The sequence below is a fragment of the Melanerpes formicivorus genome, unplaced genomic scaffold, assembly GCF_026170545.1.
Source record: "Melanerpes formicivorus ecotype bairdi unplaced genomic scaffold, bMelFor1.0.p_v2 SCAF_70, whole genome shotgun sequence".
NCBI classification, from domain to species: domain Eukaryota; kingdom Metazoa; phylum Chordata; class Aves; order Piciformes; family Picidae; genus Melanerpes; species Melanerpes formicivorus.
The window spans coordinates 215817-229769 of NW_027142422.1; the positions used below are offsets into that span (position 1 = coordinate 215817).

Genomic DNA, 13953 nt, shown 5'->3' on the forward strand with positions numbered 1-13953 from the left:
ACCTCCAGGGAGGTGTGCTGGATTTGGCAGTTTCACATACAGACACCCATGAGACAGAGGTGGTGGAGAGGTGAGAATATGGTAGGAAAAACTGCTTTTAGACCATGGCAGGAATACTGATGGATCCATACAGTGCAGAAACACCACCAAATGGAGGGATGACACTGATACTTTTGCCAGACAAAGGGAGCCCTCATTATGCACAGCTCACAACGTGAAGCTGCTTTCCCTTTCAGCCACCCTGTGACAGGCTTTTACATCTGCTTTGTCTGTTTTACCCAGGTGACCCTGCGTTAGAGCTATGTCTCTTTGAGTGCTTCACAAACCACCACAGTACAGTCTGTAGGATTGAGCAGCTGTTCTTTTCCTGATGCCTGCCAGTTGTAGTATTGATTCTTGTATTCATGCAGTTAGCTGGGGAGCAGTCACTTGTACAAAATGAGCTTGTGCTGACACCAGCTGAGTTCTGACTTGAAACACCTTTTTTGGGGTGGTTTTTTGTAATGGTATGTGTTTAACAGGACTTCCTCAGTGAGCATGAATTAGATGCTTTGTGGTGGGATAGTGCAGTGGTTAATTTGCAGAATCACAGAGTTGTTTTGGTTGGATAAGACCTCTTAAGGCCATTACCTCCAACCATCAACCCAGGGCCACCCAGGCCATTAAAGCACGCCCCAAAGTGCCATGGCCACACATTTCTTGAACACCTCCAGGGATGGTGACTCCACCACCTCCCTGGGCAGCCTGTTCCAATGCCTGACCACTCTTGCAGCAAAGATATTCTTCCTAATATCCAGCCTAAACCTCCCCTGGCACAATTCCAGGCTATTTCCTTTCCTGTAACCTTGTACTAGGGGGAAGAGACCAACCCCCAGCTCACTCCAATCTCCTTTCAGGGAATTGTAGGGAGCAATGTGGTCTCTTCTCAGCCTTAATTTCTCCAGACTAAACAATCCCAGTTCCCTCTGCTGTTCCTCACCAGACCTGTGCTCCAGGCCCTTCCCCAGCTTTGATGAGGCTGGATGTGTTTAAAGGTGGTTTGGATGTGGTGCTTGGGGATATGGTTTAGGGGTGACCCCTGTAGAGTAGGGTTATTGGTTGGACTTCATGATCCCAAGGATCTTTTCCAACCAGAACGTTTCTGTGGTTCTCTGGACATGCTCCAGCACCTCAATGTCCTTCTTGGAGTGAGGGACCCAAAACCAAATGCAGTATTCCAGATGTGGCCTCAGGAGTGCCCAGTAGAGGGGCATGATCACCTCCCTGCTCCTACTGACTGCATTATTGCTGATGCAGGCCAGGATGCTGGTGGCTCTCTTGGGCACCTGAGCACATTGCTGGCTCACATTCAGCCAGCTCTCAAGTCACCACCCCCACACCTTTTTCTGATGGGCAGCTTTCCAGCCACTCTACCCCAAGCCTCTAGCCTTGCAAATTAAGTAACATCTGTTGGGGAGAACATCTCATGGACCGTGATCTGGCAGTTGGAGTTGTGAAAGCAGCTCCTTGCCTTCCTTGTTACACTGTGTACCTGTTATATATAACACTGCACAGTCCCTGTGCCGTTTGGGAATGGCACACCAGAGTGCTGCCTCAAGTCAGGTAGCCCAGAACTTCAGCCTACTTGTGGCTGGATTCATATGTGAGAGCTTAATTTTTATCCTGGTTTGCATCACTCAAAAACCTTTGGAATGTATTTGGCCATGTCTCAAGGGAAGGTCAGAAACATAACTGCAGGCAGGTTAGAAGCCTGATCTGAGTAGTTCTGGCACAGCCCTGTGGAGGAAGCCCTGGAGCATTGGCCTCTAGCTGACGAGAAGGTCTCTTTGAACCAAGCCATCTGACTTTGCACTGAAGCAGATGGTGAAGTCACATGAACTTTTCCACCAACTGAGATGTGGGGTTGCAGCAAGCAGCCCCCCAGGGCAGGAACAGCCAGCTCTTACTGTAGGGAACATCTAACCACAGCCCCAGACTGAATCCAGGCAGAGCTAGGGATACCTGCTCGTGATTTCAGCAAACACTGGATTCGCTCACATTAGCGGGGCAGGCTGTCAGCTGCTGTCACTCATTCCAGCTTGCTGGGGAGGCACACTCAGCTCTCAAATGGCAGCTGAAAAATTTCCCAATGAGCCATTTTTCTTTGGGAAAAGGGAAGATTGCTAAAAAGAAATGAATCCATTGGAATGTATCTTGGAATCACAGTGAGGTGGGAGGATGGAAGGGACCTCTGGAGATCATCGAGTCCAACCTCCCTGCCAAAGGTCACACAGGGACACATCCAGGGAGGTTCAGAATGTCTCCAGAGATGGAGACTCCACCACCTCTCTGGGCAGCCTGTCCCATTGCTCCAGCACCCTTAAATTAAAGGAAATTCCTTGTTATGTTTGGATGGGACTGCCTGTGTTCATCAGTGGGTTCATTGGAACTTGTTTCACTTTGTTAGGGTGCTTAAAATGAAGATTCAGCTTGTGAATTTGAAATGGCCTGAACCAAGCTGCATACAGGCAAGCTTGTTATCTTAGAAAGGAAACTGTTACAGCTGAGCCAAACATCCATTAAGCTGAATCCTCAATTTAATTTGGGATGTACTGGCAGCCAGCCCTTCAGCCTGCTCATGCTGTTGGCTCGCCTGGGAGCTGTGAGAGTCCAAAACCAGAGGATGCTGACCTCCGGAGGCGTTAAGCACGCAGGTCTGCGTGCTGGGCTGAACAGGGCATCTTGTGCAAAATTACAGAGCTGGATTTGGAATGGATCTGGCTTCCCTGAATTACTGGGGGAGGGTTTAGTCTATCAAAGAAAAAAATCATCTCTTAGACCCTCAAAGAAAATCAGGGGGTTTAGACCACTGAAGAACATTTTCCCCCATGAGAACACAGTCTCAGGCTGCACCAGCAGCTAATCTCCCCCTGGAGGTTAGTTTAGGCTGGATGTCAGGAAGAAGTTCTTAATAGAAAGAGAGATTGGCCATTGGAATGGGCTGCCCAGGGAGGTGGTGGAGTCACCATCACTGGAGGTGTTTAGGAAGAGACTGGATGGGGTGCTTGGTGCCATGGGTTAGTTGATTAGATGGTGTTGGGTGATAGGTTGGACTTGATGAAGGTCTTCTCCAACCTGGTTAATTCCTATTCTATTCCATTCCATTCTATTCCATTCCATTCTATTCCATTCCATTCCATTCTATTCCATTCCATGCCATGCCATTCCATTCCATTCCATTCTAACAGTTAGACATTAGAATTGTCTCCCAAGGGAAGCTGTGGGTTCCCCTACATTGGGCAGTTTGAACACTCAGCTTGGCAGGGTGCTGGGCCAGCTCATTTTAGTTCCACATATTACCTGGCAAGGTTGGAGCAGATGGTCCTTTGTGTCAGTTCCAACCTGGCATTCTGTGATTCTGAAAGTTGTACAAGAGTAACATCTTCTTACAATGTGATTAGAATGACCTGGGAAGGATTGAAATAGTCTCAGGGGTGTGACTGCTGGGATGTAGCAGACCCTAACTTTGCTCTGCACTGCTGTTTTGTGTGGAGTTTGCTGCTGCTTTACCCTTCCTTGGGGTTGTGTATCTCTGTAAAGTAATTCAAACAGATGTCCAGCACTGTGCTTACTGGTGGCTGGGGCCTCTGGGTGTTTCCAAACAGACAATAAGCACTGTGGGCTGGAAGGGTCCTTAAAGATCATCTAGCTCCAACCTCCCTGCCATGATCAGGGACACTTTCCACTAGAGTAGGTTGCTCAAGGCCTCATCCAAACTGACCTTGAGCACCACCCAGGAGGAGACATCCACAACCTCCCTGGGCAACCTGTTCTACTAGTGTCTCACCACCTGCCAGAGGCCAGATCTGCTACCTAACCCAAACAGCTGGGATTGTCAGGATGCTTTCCCAGGCCTAAGCAGAGCATGAGTCAGTCAGTGTCTGCTGGTTCCTTCCGGTGTATTTCTCATGTCCAGTCCTCACTGCAGCAACGTGTTTTTCTCATACAAAACCAGATGAAAACCCTGTAGTATGAAAGCTGCTTCCAATCCACATGCAGAAAGAAAAAGTTGAACTTTCTTAAAGGTATTCAGCTTTTCCCCCCAGAACTGTCCAAATTCACAGAGAATCACAGAACTGTTTAGGTCGGAAAAGACCCCTGAGATCATTGGGTCCAACCCAGCACCATCATGGCCATTAAAACATCTCCCAGAGTGCCTGTCCCACACATTTCTTGAGTACATCCAGGGATGGTGACTCCACCACCTCCCTGGGCAGCCTGTTCAATGCCTGGCCACTCTTGCAGCAAAGATGCCTTTGCTAATCTCCAACCCAAACCTGCCCTGGAGCAATTTCAGGCCGTTTCACCTGATGCTAGGGAGGAGAGAGGGAATTCTGCTCCCCCAGAACTTAATGGGCTTCTGTCTTCAATGGGAGCAGGACTGAAGAAGCTTTGGCAAAGCCTGCTTTAAGCATTTTGAACTGGGGGTGTGCATGTACATTAATAATGTCACAGAATGCTTGCAAAATGTAGCTACACTGAATCCGTGCAGATGGCCTGCTCCAACATTTGCTGGAGCTGTGACTGATTTCTTGTTTTTCTCCTTCCCAATGGCATTATGTGCCAAAACATCCCACCACCCAGGAGTCAGCAATCTGCAGTGAGTCACTAAGCTGCTTGTATGCACAAATGAGCAACAGGCATACTCATTACTTCTGCCTTGAGCTGTGAAGAAATGCTCACTTCATAGAATCAGAGAATGGTTTGTGTTGGAAGGGACCTTAAAGATCATCTAGTTCCAGCTGTGGGCAGGTCACTAAAGCCCTGCTTTTGGGAAGGCAAGGCAAGGAATGCATACTGTGATCTATTTGGGCAAGGGATTGTCAACAATTTTTTATCTGTGGCCTCTAGTATTAGAAATCAAGCATCAGCTTAAGATGGATGCTTCTTCGTGGCATTCCTCTTGGTCTTAGCTTGGGGCAAGGGTTTGCTAAGTTCAAAGTGTTCAGATGCCTGGAGACTCTGTGCTGTAATAGTCCAAAGATCTTGAGCTAAAAATACAGCATTGTCTTCCTGAGAGATGCAGAAATGCACAGAGAAATCACAGAATGGTAGGGACCTCTGGAGCCAAGGCAGGGTCACCTAAAGGAGGTCACACAGGAGCACATCCAGACAGGCTTGTAATGCCACCAGAGCTGGAGACTCCACCACCTCTGGGCAGGCTGTTTCAGGGCTTGGATACCCTTAAATTAAATTGCTCTGGACCTGCTCCAGCAGTTCAGTGTCCTCCTTGTGTTGGCCTATTCAGCTGTTAGCCCATCTTCTCTTTCACTGCACTCATGACTAAGGGATATTCCACTGGCAGTGGTCACTGTCTCACAGGAATAACAGCTAAAAGGGAAGAAAACTTTCAACTTCCTCATGAAAAGGCAGCTTCTCTTTTGACCTCACTCAAGTCATTACATTTGGATTTTCTATTGGAGAACAAACTTTTACAGGCAGAAGTCCTAAGAATCATGGTTCTGTGCTCCCCAGCCTCTGTCTTGTGGAACTGCTGTGGGAGGCCTTGTCTCCATTGATGTGGGTGAAGTGTTCCCCCTTGTTCTGCAGAAAAGCTCAGCTTTTTCACTTGGGCTTTCCCTCAACCTACCTGAGCTTTTTCCTCCCCTGGTTTGCATTTTCATTGCACTGGCACAAGCCTGCTTGGCCAGCTCTCTGATCCCAAGGAAACTCTTCTAACATGTGAAGAATGGCACTGAATGAATCTGAGTTAATGTGGCCTGGTGAGGCTGTTCAGATGCAAGCTGATGCTACCTGAGCTGGTGTCTCACTTGGGCTGTGTTTGATTTCATGTGACTTCTAGATTTTTTTGGGAGCTGCTTAATCTTTCCCTGAAGTTATGATTTCTTAAGTAGTACAAACCAAGCAGTGGTGAGCCACAGAGTCAGCACCTACAAAATCTTAGCGTTTCGGTGTCTGTTTCTGGCTGGATGTTAGTTTTCTCTCAATTTTCAATATTACTCATAGAATGATTTGGGTTGGAAGGGACCTTAAAGAGCATGGAGTTCCAACCCCCCTCCTATAGGCAGGGACACCTTCCTTTCCACTAGAGTAGGTAGCTCAAGGCCTTGAATACCTCCAGGGAGGAGGCATCCACAACTTCCCTGGGCAACCTGTGCCAGTGTCTCACCACCCTCACTGCAAAGAATTTCTTTCTAATGTCCAGGCTAAATCTATTCTGTTCACCTAGTGTCTATGAATGGTTTTCTCTTCCTAAGACTAGATCCTTCTTTCCATGTGCTACATCCTCTTCTCATTCTTACCCTGCCTGTAGAGGGTCAATGATGGTAAGCTGCAGATGTGTGATGTAGAGCTGCCTTAATCATTAAGTTGCAGTGTGTTACTGCATGGTTGCAGTGGTGTCTCAGAGGCCAGTGTGTGTGTGTGGTCCCTTTAAGGATGAGAGTGGAGGAGGCCAGTAGTTCTGGTGGTACAATCCTGTTCCAAGTCATCTGCAGGTTCCAAGTCAGCAGCCTAACCCTCTTGTTAGGCTATAAGCCATCGTGTCACCCTGCAGCACATCTCATTTGTCTTTGGGCTGGTCTGTTCTGGGCTAGAATCATAGACTTGTTTTGGTGGAAAACACTTCTAAGATGATCAACCTTTAGCCTAACACCACCATGGCCATTAAACCATCCCCAGCTCTCTCTTAGCCCCCTTCAGGTACTGGAAGGCTGCTCTACAGTCTCTTCAGAGCCTTCTTTTCTCCAGGCTGAATAGGCCCAAAGCTCAGCCTTTCCCCATAGGAGAGGTCCTCCAGCCTTCTGATCGTGTTTGTGGCCTCCTCTGGTCTCTCTGCAACAGTTCAGTGTCCTTCTTGTGCTGGGGGCACCAGAACTGGACACAGCACTCCAGCTGGGGCCTCAGCAGAGGAGAGCATTGTTCAGCAGCGGCTGAAACGTGGGTTTGTTGCCACCGCTGCTTTGGTCACTGTTTAAAGCACAGCACTAGGCAGGCTGCTATGGGGAAAGTTTGCACCATTGCAGCCAAACCCAGTCTGCATGCAAAGGGGAGCATAGCTTTAAACAAGCAAGCTAAACCCATGGCTTGTTCTGTGGCTGAGCTTTCCTGAGGTCATCGTTCTCCAACATGCTTTCTGTGCACTGAAGTGCTGGGAGCTAATGAGTTGACATCCAGGCTGCTGAAAGTCCGTTCTGGCAGAGGCAGGTTTTGTGCTCCCCCATGGAATGGCATCCTGTAGTAGTGGGAAGGGAGGTTCAGAGATTGACAGAATCATAGAATGGTTTGGGTTGGAAGGGACCTTCCAGATCAGCTGTTTCCAACCCCCCTGCCATGCACAGGTACACCTTGCACTAGACCAGTTTGCTTAAGGCCTCATCCAACCTGGCCTTGAGCAGCTGCTGGGAGGGGGCATCCACAGTTGCATAGGACATACTGTGATTGTTGTACTCTTTTGAAAGCATGCTAATTACAAGTATGTGTTATTAATGTTGTCTGTAGGTTCATTCCAGTCTAAGAAAAAGAACTTACTCCACAAAATTGTCACCAAATGTAAGCACAAAAAGGAGAAGCATAATGTTCCGGACACAGGTACTGGTGCATTGCTTAGTTAAGGTTTGGGGCCACCTTCTGTCTCAATCCAGACTCTGGGGAAGTATGACTAGACAGAGGCTGCTCAACTGTCTAGTCTGGTTGCTTTGGTCCCTTATTTCCCTGTCTGCTCTGATGCCATTAGCTCCTGGCTCCAGCTGATCATGCTACCTTATTCCAGTATGATGCTGTTCTGGATTTAATTGGCATGTCCCTTAATTACAGTTTCCTTGCTCCGTCAGACATGCAGCAGAGCTGACAAAACAAGGACAGTACTGCAGTTGGGCCTGAACTCTTGATCTTCCACAGCTTGTAGCTCTCCATCCCTTGGTTGCTCTTAACCTCCCTGGATTCTGTATAGATTCACAGAATCATAGAATTGTTTGGGTTGGGAAAGACCTGTAAGATTACCAAGCCCAACAATCAACCTAAGAGCACCATAGTCTTTAAACCATGTCCCAAAGTGCCATGTCCAAATGCTTCATAGAACCATAGAATTGTTTGGGTTGGTAAAGACCTCTCAGATCACTGAGTCCAACCATCAAACCTCCCAGCAACATGGCCATTAAACCATGCCCCAAAGTGCCATTTCCACCTCTTTCTTCAACACTTCCAGGGATGGTGACTCTGCCACCTCCCTGGACAACCTATTCAGAGACCACAGTAATTTATCCCTTTGCAGGAGCATTTATCCATGGCCCTGTCTCCTCTCCCTGTGCTCTCTGCTGTTTAGAACTTTGCAGGCTGCAAGAGGTTGTTTCTGCACCACATCTCAAAGCTGCTAATCTAAACCAGCTCCTTCTCTGCAGAAATCTGAACCAGCTTTCTGTCTGCCTCAGACTGAGGATAACTTGAACTGATTTTGAAGTTATATCCTGGACTTGCCTGTCCACTATCCTGCTGGTAGCTCTTCAAAGTTTTTGTGTTCTTAGCAGTGTTGTGCTCCTGCATGCTCACAAGTCTGAGGAGCAGTTTCAAGTGTTCAGTGTGTGCAGGATTATAGCTTAGCCAACTGCCTTGGGCCTTTTGTTGGTTTGTTTGGGTTGTTTTGTTTTGTTTTCTCCTATAGGAATGTTGTCCACATTACACAAATCATTCCCAGGCTGTTCCTTAGCTATTCCACAGTGGAGTTCTGTCTCACATTGTCACTGTGGTGTAGAAGAGCTTCTCTGGTTCTGCTTACTAAGGTAGCTTCATGAATTTCTTACTTTTTTTTCCCCCCTCCTCCATATCCATCTCTAAGATAACAAAATTACTACCCCTATCTCCAGTTCCTCCAGCTACCTTTATGTTTATTATCTTTCCCTAAGGCTTGCTCATGTCATTCCCTCTTCTCTTGATGCTGTTTTCCTTCTGCCCTCTGTGGTTACAGGCTCTGCCAGCTCTGCTGCACACAGTGGTACAAACATTTTGGAATTCCTTGCTCTGCTTCACAGGATTTGTGCCACAAACAAGTTGTGGGAGTCCCCTGGGAGAAAGGACTTCTTCCATTCTTCCACACTGGTGTGAACAAGGCAGCACACATTAGCACAGCTTTCATTGGCCACCATTCAGATTTTTCTTCCTGAATTGCTAATAGAAAAATTGGTGGAGAAAGAGAAAAAAAATAGAGCAGTGTGTGCTTAAAGAATTAGGAAAAGGTGTTGAGGTTGTGAGGGGAAAAACACACACACACAAGGAAAGTGAAAACAAGACCAAGAAAGCAAAGTGTGTAATACACAATAGAGACAAAAATACAAATGGCTTAAAATCTGCAGGTACAAAATGTGGCTTAAGCAAAGTGTCAAACCCTCCACTTGATTAGAAGAAACCAGGCTGTTCTGATAGCAAGTGAAGTCTGCACCATGGTCAGAGATCCAAGCCTGGCAAGTGCTGAGTACTCTGGCCTCCTTCCATGCACAGCCCAGAGGCATGTCCTGAGGAGTTAAGCACTTGAGCAATGTCATCGTGTCCAAACATTTGGGCTGTGCCTGTACCTTTGCTGGAGCAGGGCCAGTTTGGTAAGTTCCTCCCACAGTGGCAGTAAAGATGCAAGGAAGCTGCCAGGCTTACACACCCACCCCATGTGGAAAGCAGCAGATTTTTTTGCTGGGGGAATAGAGTAGAGTAGAGTAGTGTAGAGTAGAGTAGAATAGAGTAGAGTAGAATAGAATAGAATAGACCAGACCAGACCAGACCAGGTTGGAAAAGACCTCAGAGATCATCGAGTCCAACCTATTACCCAGCACCATCTGAGCAACTAAACCATGGCACCAAGCACCCCATCCAGTCTCTTCCTAAACACCTCCAGGGATGGTGACTCCACCACCTCCCTGGGCAGCACATTCCAATGGCCAATCTCTCTTTCTGTGAAGAAATTCTTGCTAACCTCCAGCCTAAACCCCTGGTGCAGCTTGAAACTCTGTCCTCTTGTGCTGGTTGTCTGGGAGAAGAGACCAACCCCCACCTGGCCACAACCTCCCTTCAGGGAGTTGTAGAGAGCAATAAGGTCTCTTCTCCAGGCTAAGCAACCCCAATTGCATCTTCTCTGGCACCCAAAGGGGAAAAGCTCTGGGGTCTTGCCTGCTCTTAGGGGTACTGTGAAGTGACATTGAAGAAAGTATTGATCAGCAATGTGCAGCATGGGGATGGCCTTTGTGGGCACCGTGTGCTGCCTACCTTACTGCATCCCTTCCTGAGTTCTTAGGCAGTGTGGCCCTGAACTCCTGTCCCATACTCTGCAGCATTCAAGATGGGAATCCCAGCATCATTTCACAGATTCACAGATTGCATTGGGTTGGAAGGGACCCTCAAAGGGCAGCTTGTCCAACTCCCCTGCAGTCAGCAGGGACACCTTCAACTAGATCAGGCTGCCTAGGGCCACACCAAGTCTGATCTTGAATGTCTCTAGGGATGGGTCCTCCACTACATCTCTGGGCAACCTGTTCTAGTGTTTCACCACTCTCATTGTGAAGAGCTTCCTCCTGATGACCAACCTAAATCTACCCTGCTCCAGTTTCAAACCATTGAGCCTTGTCTTGTCACCTCAAGCCCTTCTACACAGCCCCTCCCCACCCTTCCAGGACCATGCACTTTGCTTTATTGAACCTTATGAGAGTCTCAGCCCACTATTTCAGCTCGAAGGGGCAAGGACTTAGTGAATTGAATGCTAAAGGAGAATTTCAACTTCTTTTTGTGGTTAGCCTATGCTTGTGGTGAGTCATAGTGTGTGGTTTGGGGGTTTATGGAGTTTATTTTGCTGGAGGAAGGAGCTTGGATATTCTCAAAGCTGGAGAAGAGACACTTGGAATGGTTGCTGTCAGCAGAGGTCATGCTGGATCCATGTTTTGTCTTGAAAAGTGTGTGTGTGTGTCTGTGTTTGGAATGAAATACAGTGAGAGCAAATTTTGATGTGATTGGGTCATGTTGCCTGAGCCTGTGTGTGGTTTGAGTGAATGTTCTGGTCTTTGCACCAGAACAAGAGAAGAGGAGATGAACATGTGCACCAGTCTGCACATGAGCTGGTGTGTGAGGGAGCACAATCTCCTATACCTGCTAGAGCTGACTGCCTGGTACTGCTCCTCCACCAGCTCTCCCACACACACATCAGTCTGTACAGCCTAGGCACATGTTTGAGAAAGAACAGAAAGTGAAGAAAATGAGCAGAATTGACCTTTTCTTCTCTTGTTGCTTGTTGATCTTTTTTTTCTGCTGAGAAAGCCTTGTTGTCTAGGGCCTGCAACCCAGAGGAAGCCAGCAGCTCTGTGCCACTGCATCTTTAGCATCCATCCAGACTGGAGCAGGGCTGGGTCAGCAGAGATTTATGCTGTAGATCTCATCCAGGCAGCTGTTCCCATCCACCTGACTTGACCATCTGCTGCTTTGTCAGCTGGTTTCCAGCCTATGCTACAGCTCCCTGTGCTACTTCACTCCATGAGCCAGATTGCAGCAGCATCTCATTATCAGAAGAGCTGCAATTCCCACCAGGAGTGTGTTTGGCATCACTTCCTTGGTGAAATGGTTCCCTAGGCACTGGGGACTTGAAGCTTTGCTCTGCCTTGCTAGGTTTCCACTTTTTAACTCCATAAAGACCATTAAACTTCTGCAACTGTCTCTCTTAACAGATGGACATAACTGAGGAAATTAAGTCTGTCTTGCATGTAACTTCAGTCTATTGTGTGATGTTTATTGCTTGAAATCATGTCTTTATCACAGAATGATAGGGGCTGGAAGGGACCTCTGGAGGTCAGCAAGTCCAATCCCCCTGCCAAGGCAGGTTCACCTAGAGATGGTCACATGGGAATGCAGCTAGGCAGATTTGGAATGTCTCCAGAGACAGACTCCACCACCTCTCTGGGCAGCCTGTTCCAGGGCTCCAGCAGGCTTAAATTAAAGACGTTCCTCCTCATCTTTAGATGGAACTTCTTAGGTTCAAGTCTGTTCCTGTTACCCCTTGTCCTGCCTCTGGGTACCACTGAAAAAACACTGGTGCCATGCTCCTGCCACCCACCCTTTAAGTTCTGATCAGCATTGATGAGATGCTCCCTCAGTCTGCCCTGTTCCAGGCTATAATGCCCCAATTGTCTCAGTCTTTCCTCATCAGAGAGATATTCTAGTGCCCTCAGCATCTTTGCAGACTTTGTCAGTACCCTCTCCAGCAAGTCCCTGCCCTTGCTGAATGGGGGAGCCCAGGCCTGGACACAATACTTCAGATGTGGCCTCGCCAGGGCAGAGCAGGGGGCAGAAGAACCTCTCTTGACCTACTTGCCACACTCTCTCAATGCACACCAGGATGCCATTGGCCTTCTTGGCCACAAGGGCACATTGTTTGTATTAAATGTGAAACAAAAAAGTGATTTGTATTCCTAAGACTGAACCCATTCTCAACTCCATCAAACTGGAATTAAATGGCACTGTCAAAGTAGTAATTAGAGCAAATCCTCAAACCAGAATTAACGGCGAGCGTTGGCCTGCAACCAAACCATTGCATTAATACATAATCAACACTTATGAATTCCCAAAGAAGAAGTCTAGAGAGAAAGCTGTCCATTTAATTAGGCCCATTCTAATTAAGATTTCAGTCTCAGTGCAACAAGCTTATCTGAACATCTCACCCTTAGCCCAGATGAGTTACTTTAAAGTCACGTTTGCAGGCGTTTGTGCTTCCACTTAATTGGATTGTTCCAGGGTTGATCTTTCCTTGTGATTTCTCTTGTTCTCTTTACAAAGGCCATGTTTTACAGCCAGCAGCTGTAGCTAAACACTGAGAAAAGCTCATCCCAACTGCTGCTGGTTTTCAAAAGAAAGAGCACACACAAGGTCCAAAATGCTTTACAAGAGGAGGTAATGAAGGTGAATTAAGACCATAAACAAATTAAGGTTTGGAACATCTCTGAACATTTTTACAGATATATATACACTAGATCTCTTTGTGGTCTTATGCCATAAAACCATTTCAAAGCCCCTTCCCACTTAAAAGAGCAAAAGGCAGCAGCTAACAAGATCAGATGTCTCACAGATTCTCTTCACCCAGTCCACATCCTCATGCAATTAACAGTTGGAGAAGCTAGCAAAAGACAGAGGTGAATATCAGCCGGGGCTTGGAATGGGAAGCTCATTAAATCCACAGAGCAAACAACAGATAACCAGTGAATCCACAGTGAAATAAGAGGAAGCAAAGGCCATGCAGACTGCTCAGCTGTTGTGTGTGGTTTTCGGGGGGTTTGCTGCTCCTGTGTGGCAAAACAAGTCCGGGGGTGGGAGTCTAATCCTGGGCACTGCTGAGGCCTTCTGAAAGAGCGGTTGTTTGCATTCCAGCTTGAGCTGTGTGGGTGTAATTTTGGCTGGTCCTGCCACCCAGAAAGTGAACAAATGAGTCTTAAAGATATCATAGCCTAACAGAATTGCTTTGGTTGGAAAAGAACTGTCAACCCAACACCACCATGGCAATTAAACCGTATCCCAAAGTGCTATGTCCGTACGTTTCTTGAGCACCTCTGGGGATGGTGACTCCACCACCTCTCTGGACAGCCTGTTCCAATGCCTGACCACTCTGGCAGCAAAGAAATTTTCTCTAATCTTCAGCCTAAACCTTCCCTGGTATAATTTCAGGCCATTTCATCTTGTTCTCTCACCTGATACTAGGGAGAAGAGACCAACCCCCACCTCGCTCCAACCTCCTTTCAGGGAGTTGTAGAGAGCAATGAGGTCTTCCCTGAGACTCCTTTTCTCCAAGCTAAACAACCCCAGTTCCCACAGCTGCTCTTCATAGGACTTGTGCTTTAGACCTTTCACCAGCTTTGTTGCCCCTCTCTGGACATGGTCCAGCACCTCAATATCCTTCTTGCAGTGAAGGGCCCAAAACTGAACACTGCATTCGAGGGG

At 47.5% G+C, this 13953-nt stretch overlaps 1 protein-coding gene across 12 annotated transcripts in view; it reads left to right on the forward strand.

Annotated features, from left to right (window-relative positions):
- BBX (BBX high mobility group box domain containing) overlaps window positions 1-13953 on the forward strand; it is a 127622-nt gene that overhangs the window by 101247 nt on the left and 12422 nt on the right. For 10 of the 12 annotated variants that reach the window (XM_068163049.1, XM_068163051.1, XM_068163048.1 and 7 more), the window contains one exon: window positions 7501-7590. The exons of the other annotated variants lie outside the window; for them this stretch is intronic. In XM_068163049.1, the coding sequence (XP_068019150.1) occupies window positions 7501-7590 (90 nt within the window). The remainder of the gene's footprint in view (window positions 1-7500; window positions 7591-13953) is intronic. 12 annotated transcript variants of the gene reach the window in all.